Source organism: Macaca fascicularis, chromosome 17, assembly GCF_037993035.2.
Source record: "Macaca fascicularis isolate 582-1 chromosome 17, T2T-MFA8v1.1".
NCBI classification, from domain to species: domain Eukaryota; kingdom Metazoa; phylum Chordata; class Mammalia; order Primates; family Cercopithecidae; genus Macaca; species Macaca fascicularis.
In genome coordinates, this window is record NC_088391.1 from 86655052 (window position 1) to 86671381 (window position 16330).

General features: G+C 37.1%; 1 protein-coding gene across 3 annotated transcripts in view; it reads left to right on the forward strand.

Moving 5' to 3' along the window:
• Positions 1-16330, forward strand: part of DNAJC3 (DnaJ heat shock protein family (Hsp40) member C3) — a 108148-nt gene that overhangs the window by 38023 nt on the left and 53795 nt on the right. The window contains exons 3-5 of one of the 3 annotated variants that reach the window (XM_074021287.1): positions 511-643; positions 6233-6357; positions 8151-8225. The exons of 1 other annotated variant lie outside the window; for it this stretch is intronic. In XM_074021287.1, the coding sequence (XP_073877388.1) occupies positions 637-643; positions 6233-6357; positions 8151-8225 (207 nt within the window). In that variant the 5' untranslated portion in view covers positions 511-636. The remainder of the gene's footprint in view (positions 1-510; positions 644-6232; positions 6358-8150; positions 8226-16330) is intronic. One more of the 3 variants, XM_005586110.4, reaches the window with a different exon arrangement.

The following is a 16330-nucleotide window of genomic DNA, read 5'->3' on the forward strand; positions in this document are numbered from 1 at the left end:
ATTTATATGGGTACAGTATGGGGTGCGTGGCTGGCCAGAGTGATCTTGGAAAATGCAACATTTGGGCATGAAAACAGGAGTGCCTGTTCTCACTTAGGTCTGTGGGCACAGGCCCAAGGGCGCAGCCCTCACCAGGGACCCCACCCTTCTCTACCCAGCACTTCCCTGCCCCCCTCCCATATCAATAGGATTATGCAGTAGATGATGATGGGGTGTTGTGGCCTTTTGAAACTCTTATGAGATGTGTGTTTATCAGAAAAGAACTATGGGGATAATGAATCCTGGGATCTGAAACCCTAAATTTAATAGACTTTACAGAGGGTCTTAGGTATATCTGGCACGAACGAATGTCTTAAGTGGAAGATTAAATGGTGGGCAGTGTGAAATGATCGATTTCTTCATTTACTTGGTAAGAACGCTTACATAGTTTTGCTGAATCAAAACACAAAATCCATTTCTACATTTTTATATCACTTAAACTTGTTACGGTGCTCTCTCATCACATTTCAGCCTCACTTCTGAAATGAGGACAAACATTACTGTTTACATGTACACAAAAGGAAACAAAAAGTGCTCTAGCAACTTTCTGAAGGTCATATTCCAGTTCAAAAGATTCTGAGCTATGCTACTATTTTAATGTCTGGTAAGTTCAGTAAATTGTTGAATGAAGGAGTTTAGTTGGGTGAGCTGAGCGGAAGAATAAAACTTTTTCCGTATCCAGATATGGTTTGGCTGTGTCCCCACCCAAATCTCATCTCGAATTGTAGCTCCCATAATTCCCACATATCGGAGGGACCTGGTGGGAGATAATTGAATCATGGGGGTGGTTCCCCCCATACTGTTCTCACAGTAGTGAATAAGTCTCACGAGATCTGAAGATTTTATAAATTCGCTTGGCTCTCATCTTGTCTGCTGCTGTGTAAGATGTGCCTTTTGCCGTCTGCCATGATTGTGAGACCTCCCCAGCCACATGGAACTGTGAGTCCATTAAACCTCTTTTTTAAAAAAAAATACTCAGTCTTGGGTATGTCTTTATCAGCAGCATGAAAACGGACTAATACACCAGGCCAGCGTGTTTTTCCTGTGCCTCTCACTACCACCATTTACAGCATCACTTGTAGTTGGCTTTCTGATGTGTTTTCTCCAGATAGTAGTTGTACTGTTTTATTCTGGCTAATTTTCTCATAATTGAATTGTTTGATAGTTTTAGGATTCTGGGTAGAGGTTAAATCCATCTCCCATAATAATAAGCTAGTATAAGAATTTGAATTATGTGGCTTAAAATGAAATATAGTATTTCCATATGTAGGCTTGCAAATAATTTACATAATGAACAATATTATATATTGGATGGATAATAGGAAAAGTGCTTATTTTCAAGATTATCAAATCTTGTGTTGGTAAAAACGAAGCATGCATTTCTAAACCGAGTCTTGTTTCAGTTGCTACTTCATGCACAGTAATGTAGGAATGGACTGTACTTCCAGGAACTGTTGGTATTTTAAGATGAAGAACCAGGGAAGGCTATTTTGATTTACCATGCAAGTGACCCCATGCCTCTAAGAAAATTGAGATGGAGTCTCGCAGTGTCACCCAGGCTGGAGTGCAGTGATGTGATCTCAGCTCACTGCAACCTCCACCTTTCGGGTACAAGCGTTTCTCCTCCCTCAGCCTCTGGAGTAGCAGCGATTACAGGTGTGCACCACCATGCCTGGCTAATTTAAATATTTTTAGTAGAGACGGCGTTTCACCATATTGGCCAGGCTGGTCTTGAACTCCTGGCCTCAAGTGATCCACCCGCCTCGGCCTCCCAAAGTGCTGGTATTACAGGCATGAACCACTGTGCCTGGCCGGAAAATTGATTCTTGATTCATGTATTAAACTATCGTCATTTGGTTCTCGGAGTACAAAGAAATTCAGTTTCTCCTGCTATATTCTCACAGTGCAGAATACGTCTGTGGCCTCTGTTCATCCAAATGTGTGGGAATTTCTCTCCACCAAGTACTCCTACAGATTCTTCAGCAGACAGCGCTGGATATCATCTAATTCTGTTCAGTTCTGACACTGTCTACCTGGAGGTAGCCTAAGATCCCACAGATGGAGAGCTCAGCGCCTCAAGACCGCTCCTGACTTCAGAAGCCATTCCTAAGGCCCTGGTTGTTTTACCTATGCTTCTGACTGACTGGCTGTAAATGAGGATTCCCATGACCCCTTCCTTGGGTTCAGTTAATTTGCTAGAGCAGCTCACAGAACTCAGGGAAACACTTAGGTTTACTGGTTTATTATGGGATATTACAGAGGATACAGATGAACAACCAAATAGATGGAAGAGATCCATAGGGCCAGGCATGTGGGAAGGGATATGGTGTTCCTTTGCCCTCTCTGAGTGTACCGTCCTCCAGGAGCCTCCATGTTTTTGGCTGCATGGAAGTTCTTCCAAACCCTGTCGTTTTAGGTTTTTGTGGAAGCTTTATCACTTAGGCATGATTTATTATATCATTGGCTATTGGTAACCAATTCAACCTTCAACAACCCTAGGAGGGTAGAGGGTACTCAAAGTTCCAACCTTTTCACCTGGTAGGTTCCCCTGGCAACTACCCATCCTGAAACTATCTAGGGGTGCCCAGGTACCAACCATTTCATTAGTATACAAAAAAGTAATCACTCCAGAGATCCCGTGGGTTGCAGGAGCTGTATGTCAGGAAACTGGAAGAAGACCAAATATATATCTCATAGTACAACAGATTCTTTATTTTTGTAGGTTTGGTGTTATAAATTGCAGTTCCAATTCCGTTTCCTATCTTAAAATGCCTAAGAACTGAACAGTAAAATTAGTGAAACTGAACACTCCAGAAATACTGTATGTAGACAATTTTTGTATATGATGGGATCCTTAATACAAAAGTTAAGTCATACGCAGTCCTCTCTGGAGATTTTTTCTTCTTGGATTGGAATGGTCAGGTTTTTCCAAATAGAAATCTAATGCAGTTTACTGTATATGATGTTAATGCTGTGTAAATAATTGTTTTACTGTACTTTTTAGGGAATAATGAAAAAAGTCTGTACATGTTCAATACAGACACAGTTTTTTTTCCCCTAAATATTTTCAGTCTGAGGGTGGTTGAATCCACAGATGCGGAACCCATGAATAAAGATGGCCAAATGTGTATAAATAATTAATAATCATTGCTTAGTGTTAGGTGCAGTAAGGGAATTATAGAATGTTATGGAATTTGAGAGAATGAAAGGTTTATTTTTCCATGTATAGTCAAATAGGTCATTTGAGCTGTGCCTCAAAGATTGAGAAGGATTTGGACATATGAAATTGATGGGGTTGTGTTCTTCAGGCCTTAAATCATGGTATTTATGGTATTATTCTTTGCTTAGTGTGAATAACCCTGGATAACTTAAGTTTTTTAAAAAAATTAATGAATATAAAATTAATCCATATGCGTTGTGAAACATTTTGGAACACATGGACTGCAGGAAGAAGAAACCCCATCTCTGCATGGATAGCCACTGCTGACATGCAGTGAACTGCCTTCGGCTCTCTGGTGCGTCACTTAAATGTTAGTAATTCTTAGGTGTGAAATCATTCTATGGCCAGTTCACAAACCAAACCCATAAAATTTTAATTTATTGCACCATACAAATAAAATATAAACTGAACTGAAAAATACTGTATATCAAACATGTTCTAAATGTAGTTACTCTGTTTCCTACTCTTTGCTCAAGTTAATTACAGTATTTTGTAAGAAATATCCTATATTCAGGCTACTGATTTTGCTCTCCTGTCCTTGCCTCCTAAGGAAGTTGTTTAGTAAAGAAATTTTAGTGACGATTAGCTGGAATCATATATTTTCGTTTTTAGATTTAAGAAAAAGAAGGTTTTTTTATTGTTAAAATACCCAATTCCTTTTTAAAAAATTACAGTTTTTTCTGACTGGTTCATACTTTTACTTTTTTATTGTGGTAAAGTGCATGAAAATTTACCATTTTAACCATTTGTAAGTGTACAATTAGGTGGCATTAAGTGTGTTCAAATTGTTGGGGAGTCATCAATATCCATCTCCAGAACTTTTTCATTATCCCAAACTGAAACTCTGTATCCATTAAAAAATAGGGCCCTATTCCTAACCCTCTACACCAGCCCCTGGCAACCACTATTCTACCTTCTATCTCTATTATTTGAGTGTGTTAGGTACCTCATATGTAATATTTTCCTTTTGTGTCTTGGCTTATTTCACTTAGCATAATGTTTTTAAGGTTCATCCATGTTGTAGCATGCCTGGGAGTTTCATTTCTCTCTAAGGCTAAATGAATAACCTGTTGTATGTATAGTATATCCCACCTTTTGTTTATCCAGTCATCCACTGACGGACTTTGGGGTTGTTTCTGTCTTTGGCCTATTGTGAATAATACTGCTGTGAACAGCTGTGTTTGAATACATATTTGACCCTTGCTTTTATTTCTTTGGTATATATACACAGTAGTAGAATTACTGGACCACATGGTAATTTTACATTTAATTTTTTGAGAAATCATCTTACTGTTTTCCACAGTGGCCATACCATTTTACATCCCACCAACAGTGCCCAAGTGCTCCAATTTCTCCACACCTTGTGAACACTTGTTATTTTATCTTTTTATTTTTCATAATGGCCATCCTAATGGGTGTGAACTGGTATCTCAATGTGGTTTGTTTGTTTTTTTTGGTTTTGCTTTTTTAGTTTTTATTAGTATTTTTGTTCCCCCATGCAGATCAGTGTGGTTTTGATTTGCATTTTCCTAATGATTTGTGATGGTGAGCATCTTTTCATGTGCTCATTGGCCATTTGTATGTCTTCTTTCGTGTTTGTTTGTATAGCCTAATCTCTTTTTCTGACCCACCTTCCCCTGGCATTTTCAATTCCGTTAACAACTGTTCACAACCATAATTTTGAATGATTATGGACTGTCCTGCCATATAGATTCGCCTGTTGTAATTTTTCCAAATGACAAAAACTTTAGGAGTATAACTTTTAGGGAGTTTAATTGTGTATCTTATGATGATGAACACCTGAGCAGATAAATCTTTTATTTTTAAAAGATTGATGGCCGGCTTTTGTCAAGGTTAGTTTTAGAATTCTTTATATACTTATATTTCCAGATTGCGTTTTAGAAGGATTGTTCTGCAGAAGATTTGCTTCTGATTGAATCCACTCTTTTCTCTACTTTGTAGGTGCTAATAAGCAGAGTAAAATTAGCTCAGAAACCTAATTCATCTTTCTGCTTTCCTTACAAATGTTAACTTTTCTAGTCCCTTTCTCTAGTCTCCCTCATTTCTGTTCTCCTCCTTTGTCCTTGTACCTTTATTTCTTCACCTCCATTCTAGTTGGAGTTTGTGAGGGCGCAGAGATTATACATTCAATATATCAATTTAGTCAGAAGTTTATACATTTCTAAAACCCTGTACACTAATGTGCGTAGTCCACGTTCTTAGTATTTCACTTAGGAAAATCTCCGCAGAGACAAACTGAATTGCATACTTATAAAAGTTATGAGTTGAGGCTGGGTGCAGTGGCTCATGCCTGTAATACCAGCACTTTGGGAAGCTGAGGTAGGAGGGTTGCTGGAGCCAGGAGTTCAAGACCAGCTTGGACAACATGGTGAGACTCTCTACAAAAAATAAAAAAAAAAAAATTAGCTGGCTGTGGTGGAATACGCCTGTTGTCCCAGCCTCTCAGAAGGCTGAGGTGGCAGGATTGCTTGAGCGTGGGAGATCAAGGCTGCAGAGGGCCATGATCATGCCACTGCACTCCAGCTTGGGTGACAAGATACTTTGTCCCCCACCCCCCCAAAAAAAGGTTATAAGTTGAATATAGTTAATATTCTAGACCAGGGGTTGGCGAACTTTTTTTCTAAAGGGCTAGACAAGTATTTTCAGCTTTGCAGCCACAGTCTTATATTTTTCTTTTGTTCTTTCTTTTTTTGGGCAACTTTTAAGAAATGTAAAAAACATTCTTAACTGAAGCCTGCGGGTTGGATGTGACTCGGGCTATAGTTGGCTGACCCCTATTCTAGGTCTGTTTGCACTGATCTTGCTAGGCAACATGACTCCTTTTTGATGATGAGATTCTTTTCTTAATGTCCGCCTTAGTAGAGTTGCAAATGCTGATACTGTCCAGGTGATTTGGTTTTTTTTTTTTTAATTTTTGAATAAATGACTAAGAGGTAATATTTTAATTTTCAGATGGTGACCCTGATAACTATATTGCTTATTATCGGAGGGCTACTGTCTTTTTAGCTATGGGTAAATCAAAAGCTGCACTTCCTGATTTAACTAAAGTGATTCAATTGAAGATGGACTTCACTGCAGTAAGTATATCTAAACTTTCTTTAAAGGGGAACTTAACAGAACTTGGTTAGAGTTAATTTGTTTCATAAGGTGAGGACTGGCATGCTAGACATAGCTGGAAGAGATCAAAGCTACAGTGATATAGTGGACTGAGGAACAAGAGAAATTCAAAGTCCCTAGAATCAAACATCAGTGTGAAAGAGAACAGTGGGTACATTAGATGGTTTTTGTTTTTTTTTTTTTTTGGAAGTCTGGCAGTGATGTCAGCTTTGTGGTTTAGAAAGACAAATCTGTATGGAGGATGGAGTGTGAGGCAAGATGTGAGGCTGAGACATGAGTTGATGAAGAGGCTGAATTAAGAGGCTATCAGGTGACTGACGGCAGTTCTACTTAAGGCTGTACCAGGAAGAGTAAAGTGGGAATTACTTAATTGGGCTATGATTTGTGGTGACAATAAAATGCTAAATTAGCAGAGACATCCCCTGGAACCAATCCACAAGTTTCAGACATGGAGAAACTTGTAGCCTAGTAGGAAATCCTGATGATTGGCAGGTCACCATAAAGGTTGTGACAGACATGTGAACAGGGAGGGACTCATGAGGTAGAACTCAGGTGGGGCTTTCAGAGGCAGAATTGACAACCACTGACCAATTAGATGGTTTCAGAATTAATTTGATAACCATTTTTTATTTATTTCCTACTGTATTTCGAGAAGGATTGGAGATAACTGATTAGATATGGGGTGAATGTTTGATTTGAGATATTACTAATATTTTAAGATGGAATTCCCAAATCTCAAATATTTTTCAGATTTATCTTAAGCAAGCACAACCTTTCACAAAGATTAAATGGCTCATTTTCTTAGTATTATGATAGCTGAAATGGCTTTTTATGATAGTTTAATCTTGCTTTTTATTGATGAATTTAACAGGGTTAGGAAAATTTTATGCACTGTAAAAGTAATGTATATAGGGTTAAGTGGAATATTGATGTGGCTTCATTGGTCATACAGAGTTGGTATTCTTGAAAGAAATGGGATTATACACATTAGAAGAAGAGGAATATCAGATGAAGGGGAGAAACTGATGCATGTTAAAAGGGAAGAGGCTTTGGTAAAGTCCCAACATACGCAACTTTTACTGTAGGGCAAAAAGTATTTTAAAAAATTGAGATATAATTTATATGCCATCACACTTACCCTTTAAAAGTATTCAGTGGTTTTTAGTATATTTACAGGTTGTGCAGTGGTCACCACTAGCTACTTGTAAGACACTTTTATCACCCCCCAAAGAAACCCTGTACCTATTAGCGGTCACTCCCCATTGCTCCCCTAGCTCCTGGCAACCACTTATACATTTGTTTCATATAATATAACATCGTATACTGTTTGGCCTGTTGTGTCTGACTTCTTTCACTTAGCATAGTGTTTTCAAGGTTCATTCACGTAGCACATGTCAATATCATTCCTTTTTATGGCTGAATACTATTGTATGGATATATTTATATATTGATTTAGTTGATGGGAATTTGGTTATTTCCACTTTTTGGCTATCATTGTGAACATACATGTACAACTTTTTGTGTGGACATGTTTTCAGTTTTCTTGGGTAGAACAAAAGTATTTTTAAGGAAGCATACTTTAAGAAAAGTTATACACATTCATTGGTTCCAGGAATTATTCTTGGTGTCAAGTCAGATGTGCAATTGGAAAAATAAATATTAATAATTTGTTTATTTAGTTTTATTCTTAGTGTTTAAAAAGATTTAGAAATCTATAATATTCAAGATAATTCCCCGCCCCCTTTTTTTCTAGGCAAGATTACAGAGAGGTCACTTATTACTCAAACAAGGAAAACTTGATGAAGCAGAAGATGATTTTAAAAAAGTGGTAAGTTCAATTTGTATTTGACTCTAGGAAGATGTTATTTTGAGAGAACATATTGGACCTTTTTTATATTATGACAGTTAATAGTAATTTTATAGCTAAGAGTCAATAGTCTTAGACAGTAAGTAAATAGAGAATAGCCTGATTTGTGTATTTAAGAATCACAAATCCTGAATTACTATTTGATGGCAGACATCAAAGAATCCTGTTAACAGTTGGAAGGTAAAGCGTACCCAATAGATACATAATCTTAACTCAGTTGATACAGTTTACTTGTTCTGCTTTGTCCACTATGAGAATCTAAAGATGTCAGCTGAGCTGCTTTTAAAGCCCTTGTTAATCCTTATTGGGCTTTGGATCTGTCCTTTTGGAGACCCTTCATTTGATTTGAGGAGTAATGAAACAGATTCTTAAGGAATTTTGCAGTCATCCATTATGGCTGCTTTACAAAGTGTAAAGTGCTTTGGATTTGTTAGGGAATGTTACAGATGTTTTGTCATTGAAGGGGGTATATACTAAAAAATGATTTGGTTAGAGACACTTAGCTAGTCTTTTTATGCCCTCATTTGGCTTGTTTTAAAGACTAGCATTTTTGTTTTACATGGGTTTGTTTCTGGAGTGGTCTAGAAAGGGTATATAAGCCACTGTTTATTACTTGCATTTTTTTATAGTTTATATTGCATTTTTATAGTTACTGTGATGATAACCACTATGAAAAGAAAACTAAAATTTCTAACATTATCATAAGCCTTGTCACCACACTCTGTCATCTGTGGATAAATCAAAAAACGTTTAATTGTATTGGATCAGAAACTGCCTTGTTGTCTCAATAAAATTAGGTATCATTTTCTTTTTATCTGATCTCCCCTCCTGTTTGGGAAGATGCTTAAGAGCAGGCTCAAGGCCGGGTAGTGGGAGGTGAGAGTGCCGGAGTAACCTTTCCCTAGCCCAGGCCTTTGTTCAAAGAAGGTGTTGCATAAACATTTGTCAAATGGATGAATGAATTATAAAACATGAGAATGTGTTTCTGCTTCTAGCAGATGCTTAAATCTGTTACTTCGATTTTTTTTTCCCAATTAAACTTTAGAGTAGTCTTAGCAATAATTTAGGATATAGTTTTAGCACAAATCAATCCTTATTGAGCATTGGATGTATTCTTCTGGATAACTGAGATCTTGGTACCTTGGATATGCCTTGAGTTAATGTCTTTTCTGTGATCAATATTAAAACTTCTCAGAAACAAGGAGGTGGACTCTCACAGACTTTCTGCTTTTTAGATTGCTCTTTGGCAGTCATATTTCTGCTAGTGTGTTCTTAAAACTGCTCTTACTGTTGTTACAGGGATTCTTCCATGAGAATGTATATCTGTATTGAATTATCTTTTAGTTTTAATTGGAATTTTTATTGAGATAATTGTAGATTTTCATGCAGTGGTAAGAAATAATACAAAGAGATTACAGGTACCATTTACCCAGTTTCCTCCAATTTTGTATCTATAAATTTATCTATACTGTAAAACTACAGCACTATATCACAACCAGGATATTGACACTGATACAATATATCAATCTATTCAGATTTCCTCAGTTTTAGTAGTATTCATTTCTTTGTTGCATGTATTCCATATATTTTATCATATGTGTTGGTTCATTTACCTACCACCATAGTCAAGACACTGACTTGGTGTTCTGTTACCCTGGGATCCTTCCTGTTACCCTTTATAACCATGCCAATTTCCATCCCACCCTGCTTTGGCCTCCTAGTCATACTTTCTGGCATCTACTAATTTGATATTCATTTCTTAAATTTTGACATTTCTAAAATCTTACGTAACTGGAATCAAATGAAATCAACCTTTTAGAATTGACTTTTTTTACTCAGCATAATTTTCTGGAGATTTATCTAGGTTTTTACATATCCCACTTAGTTTGTTCCTTTTAGATGCTGATGGACATTTGGGTTGTTTCCATTTCTTGGCTATTGCAAATAAAGCTGCCGTGAACATTCTTGTACAGATGTTTGTGTGAACATGAATTTTTGTTATCCCTGGGATAAATGTCCAGGAGTGCAGTTACTGGGTTGTATGGTTATTGCATGTTTATTTTGTAAGAAAGCACCAAATTGCTTTCCAGAGTGACTGTACCATTTTACATTCCTCTGCATTCTTGCCGGCATTTGGTATTGTCATTATTTTTTATTTTGGCCATTCTGGTAGGTATATTGCTATATTGTGGTTTTAATTTGGATTTCCCTGATTACTAATGATGTTGAACATTGTTTCCTGTGCTTATTTGCCATCTGTAAGTCCTTTTCAATGAAATTTCTGTTCTTGTTTTCTGCCCATGTTCTAATTGGCTTGTTTGCTTTTTTATTGTTGTGTTTTAAATGTCCTTTATATATTTTAGATACTTTGTTGGATACGTGGTTTGCAAATATTTTCTCTCAGTTTGAAGCTTTTCCTTTCATCCTGTTCACAGGGTGTTTTGTAGAAGAAAATGTCTAATTTTTAAATTAATACATAATATTTGTGCATATTTATGTATTTATGAGAAATATGTGATGCTTTATTATATGCATAGACTGTGTGATGATCAAGTCAGGGTATTCAGAATATCCATCACTGAATATTTTTCATTTCTTTGTGTTGGGAACATTTCACATCCTCTCTTCCAGCTATTTTGAAATAGTATATTGTTAACTACCCTACTTTGCTATTAAACATTACCTCTTATTCCTCTTCGCTGTGTTTGTACCCATTAGCCTCTCTTCATCCCCGCATCCCACTGACACACCCTTTCCAATCTCTAATGTCTGTCGTGTCTATCATCCTACTCTCTAACTCTATGAGATTAACTTTTTTTTTCTCCCACATATATGTGAGAACATGCACTGTTTGTCTTTCTGTGCCTGGCTTATATTTCTCTAATAACCTCCAGTTCCATCCATGTGGCTGCATATGAACATGATTTTAGTTCTTTTTTATGGCCAGGTAGTATCCCATTCTCATTCATTCATTCTCTTTCACTCTCTCTCTCTTTCTCTCTCTCCCCTGCTACCCCTCTCCCTCCCCTCCCCTCACCTCTCCTCCTCCCCCTCCCTCTCTCCCTGTTCCTCTCCCCATCCTTCTCCCTCTTCCTCTCCGCATCCTTCTCCCTCTCCCTCTGCCTCTCCCCATCCTTCTCCCTCTCCCTCTCTCCACACACACACCCACACCCCATACTTACTTTATTTATTCATCTGTAGATGGGCACATTTGGTATGATTCCATATCTTTACTATTGTGAATAGCGCTGCAATAAACATGAGGGTACAGGTATCCCTTTGATATACTGATTTTGATTGTGTAGTAGTTCTATTTTTAGTTTTCTGAGAAATCTCCATGCTGTTTTACATGGTGGCTGTACTAATTTACATTCCTGCCAACAGTGTATGAGAGTTCCCTTTTCTCTGCATTCTTGCCAGCATCCGTTATTTTTTGTCTTTTTATGGTAGCCATTCTAACTGGGTGGGGTGTTCTCATTATTGTTTTGATTTGCATTTCCCTGATGATTAGTGATGTTGAACATTTTTTCATATAGCTGTTGGCTATTTGTATGCCTTTGGAGAAATGTCTGTTTATGTCCTTTGCCCATTTTTAAATGGGATTTTTTGTTTTCTTACTGTTGACTGCTTTCAGTTCCTTGTATATTCTGTGTATTAGCCGCTTGTTGGATGAATAGTTTTCATGTATGTTCTCTAGTCAACAACTTGTCTGTCCACTCTGTTGATTATGTCTTTTGCTATGCAGAGGCTTATTATTTTTACATTTTGAGTTGGGGGTCTCTGTCACCTATGCTGGAGTACAGTGGCATGATCATGGCATACTGCAGCCTCAAATTCCTGGGCTCAAGCGATCCCCCTGCCTCAGCCCCCTGAGTAACTGAGACTACAGGTGTGTATCACTAGGCCTGGCTAATTTTAAAACATTTTTTGTAGAGATGGGATCGTGCTGTGTTACCCAGGCTAGTCTTAAACTCCTGGCCTCAAGTGATCCTCCCACTTTGGCCTCCCACAGTGGTAGGTTTACAGGTGTGAGCCACCATTCCCAGCCCAGAGGCTTTTTAGTTTAATATAATACCATTTGTTTATTTTTTTCTTGCTTGTGCGTTTGAGATCTTGGCCATAAAAACTTTGTCTAGACCAGTGTCTTAAAGCGTTTTCCCCATGTTTTCTTCTAGTAGCTTTATCATTTTAGGTCTTATGTTTAAGTCTTTAAGGCATTTGTGTTGATTTTTGTACTTAGAGACAGGGATCCAGTTTCAATCTGCTGCATATGGATATCCAGTTTTCACAGCACCATTAATTGAAGAGGGTGTCTGTCCTCTCCCCAATATATGTTCTCAGCCCCTTTGTTAAAAATCAGTTGCTGTAAATACATGGATTTATTTCTGGGTTCTCTAATCTGTTCCATTGATGTATGTGTCTGGTTTTATACCAGTACCATGCTGTTTTGGTCACTATAGCCTTGTAATATACTTTGAAGTCAGGTAGCCTGATGCCTCCTTGTTCTTTTTGCTCAGGATTGCTTTGGCTATTCAGGCTCTGTTTTGGTTTCATATGAATTGTATGATTGTTTTTTCTATTTCTGTGAAAAAATCCTTCACAGAAGGATATCACAGATATCCTTGAATCTGTAGATTGCTTTGGGTAGTATGGTAATTTTAACAATGTCTAATTCTGATTTGTGAGCATAGGATGTCTTACCATTTGTTTTTGTCTTTTTAAATTTCTTTCATCAGTATTTTGTAGTTTTCTTTGTAGAAGTCTTCCAATTCCTTGGTTAAATTTTCTCCTGGGAATTTTATTTTTATTATTGCTATTGTGAATGGGATTGCCTTCTTAATTTCTTTTTAACTGATTTCATTATTGGTGTATAGAGATGCTATTGATTTTTGTATGTTGATTTTGTATCCTGAAACTTTACTGAATGAAAAAAAAAAAAGTTCTGAGAGTTTATTTTGGAGTCTTTTGGTTTTTCTAAATATAAAATCATATCATCTGCAAAGAGGGAAAATTTGACTTCATGTTTTTGAATTTGGATGCCTTTTATTTCTCCCTCTTGCCTGACTGGTCTGCCTAGGAATCCCAGTACTACATTGAGTAAGAGTGGCAAAGGTATGCATCTTTGTCTTGTTTCAGTTCTTAGAGGAAAGGCTTTCAATTTTATCCCATTCGCTATGATGTTAACTGTGGATTTGTCATAATGATCTTTATTTTGTTGAGATATGTTCCTTCTATGCCTAGTTTGTTTAGAGTTTTTGTCCTGAGGGGGGCTTTGAATTTTATCAGATGCTTTTACTGTATCTTTTGAGATGATTGTATGGTTTTTACCCTTTGTTTTGTCCATGTGATGTATCACATATTGATTTCTAAATGTTGAACCATTCTTATGTCTCTGGGATAAATCCCACTTGATCATGGTGTCTTATGTTTTCTGGTTTCGTTTTTGTTTGAGATAGGGTCTTCTTGTGTTGCCCAGGCTGGAGTGCAGTGGTGCAGACATGACTCACTGCAGCCTCAACCTACTGGGCTCAAGTGATCCTCTGGCCTGAGCCTCCTGATGAGCTGGGACCACAGGTGTGCACCACCATGCCTGGCTAATTTTTTTTTTTTTTTTTTTAGCCTGGGTCGCACTTTGTTGCACAGGCTGGTCTCAAACTCCTGGGCTTAAGAGATCCTTCCACCTTGGCCTCCCAGAGTGCCAAGATTACAGGCATCAGCCACTGCACCCAGCTGGTGTCTTACCTTTTTGTCATGCGATTGGATTCAGTTTGCTAGTATTTCATTGAGGATGTTTCCATCTGTGTTCATCAAAGACATTGGCCTGTAGTTTTCTTTCTTTCTTGTGTCATTGTCTGGTTTTGGTTTCAAGGTAATTCTGGCCTCATAAAATGAGTTCGGGAGAATTCCCACCACTTCAGTTTTTGTAATAATTTGAGGAGAGTTGGTATTATTTCTCCTTTATACGTTTGGAAGAATTTGGCAATGAATCCATCCAGTCCTGGGCTTCTCTTTGTTGGGAGACTTTTTGATTACTGATTTAATCTTGTTACTGGTGTATTCAGGTTTTCTGTTTCTTCCTGGTTCAGCCTTGGTAGGTTGTAGGTTTCCAGGAATTTATCATTTCCTCCAGATTTTCCAGTTTGTTATTAGATAGTTGCTAATAATAGTCTTCGGGGGATTTTTTATATTTCTTGGGTATGAGTTACAATATTTCCTTTTTGTTTCTGATTTTGATTATTTGGGCCTTTTCTCGTTTTTTCTTGGTTAATCTAGCTTGTGGTTTATCAATGTGTTTATCTTTTCATAAAACCAACTTTTTGTTTCTTTGATCCCTTGCGTTTTTTAGTCTCAATTTCATTTAGTTCTGCTGTGATCTTTATTATTTTTTTTCTTCTACTAATTTTGGGTTTGTTCTTCCTTTTCTGGTTTCTTGGGATGCATGTTAGATTGTTTATTTGAAATCTTTTTTTTTTTTTTTTTTGATATATGTGTTTATTGCTACAAAGTTTTCTCTTAGCACTGCTTTGGCTGTATTCCATAGGTTTTGGTATGTTGTGTTTCCATTTTCGTTTGTTTCAAAAAATTTTTTTAATTTCCATCTTGATTTCTTGACCCAGTTTTCGTGTATTTGTATAGTTTCCAAATTTATTCTTGGTATTAATTTCTAGTTTTATTCCAGTGTGGTCTGAGAAAGTACTTACATGATTTTGATATTTAAAAATTTGTTGATACTTGTTTTATGGCCTAATATACGTCTGCTCTTGAGAATGTTGCATATACTGATGAGCAGAATGTATATTCTACTGTTTTAGGGTAAAATGTTTCTGTGAATGTTAAGTCTGTTTGCTCTAAAGTTCAGTTATAGCCAACTTTTTTTGTTGATTTTCTGTCTATATGATCTATGTAATGTTGAGAGTGGGGTATTAAAGTCCCCCACTATTACTATCTTGTCTTTCCTTTTATATCTAGTAATATTTGCCTTAACATATGTTGGGTACATATATATTTAGAATTGTTATATCCTCTTGCTGAACTGATCCGTTTATTATTATGTAATGACTTTTGTCTTTTTGTTTTTTGTGAGACAGTCTTGCTCTGTCACCTAGGCTGGAGTGCAGTGGTGCAATCTCAGCTCACTGCAACCTCCACCTCCTGGGTTCAGGCAGTTCTCCTGCTTCAGCCTGCAGAGTAGCTGGGACTACAGGCACATACCACCACACCCAGCTAATTTTTGTGTTTTTAGTAGAAATGGGGTTTTGCCATTTTGGCCAGGCTGATCTCGAACTTCTTACCTCGGGTGATCTGCTTGTCCCGGCCTCACAAAGTGCTGGGATTACATGTGTGAGCCACCATGCCTGGCCTGTCTGTTTTTTTTTTTTTTTTTCTTTTAACGGTTCTGTCTTAAACCGTTAAATACGTTTTATCTAAATATAGCTATTCCGGTTTGCTTTAGGTTTCCATTTGCATGGAAGGTCTTCTGTCCCTTTACTTTCAGTCTTCATGTGTCTTTACAGGTGAAGTGAGTTTCTTGTGAGCACCATGTATAGTTAGATCCATTTTTAAAAAATCCATTCAGTCAATCTTTTAAGGGAAAATTTAATCTGCTTAACCTTGAAAAGTTATTACTGATAGGTGAGATTTCATTCTGGTCATATTGTGTATTGTTTTCTGGATGTTTTGTATATCCTTTGTTCATTTGTTTTTCTCTTATTGTTTATCTTTTTGGTTTGGTGGTTTTCTGTCGTGGTAACATTGGAATCCTTTCTCATTTGTGTGTTTGCTCTACCAGTCAGTTTTATACAGTGTGTTTTCATGATAGTAGATATTGTCCTTTTGCATCTAGGTTTAGGACTCCGTTAAGCATTTCTTATAGAATTGGTCTAGTGGTAATGAATCTGTCTGGGAAAGACTTTATTTTTCTCCTTCATTTATGAAGGATAACTTTGTTGGGTGTAATATTCTTGGTTGACAGTTTTCTCTTAGCACTTTGAGTATATCGTTCCATTCCCTGCAGGCCAGTAAGGTTTCTACTGAGAAATAATCCCGTTAGTCCAATGCGGTTTCCC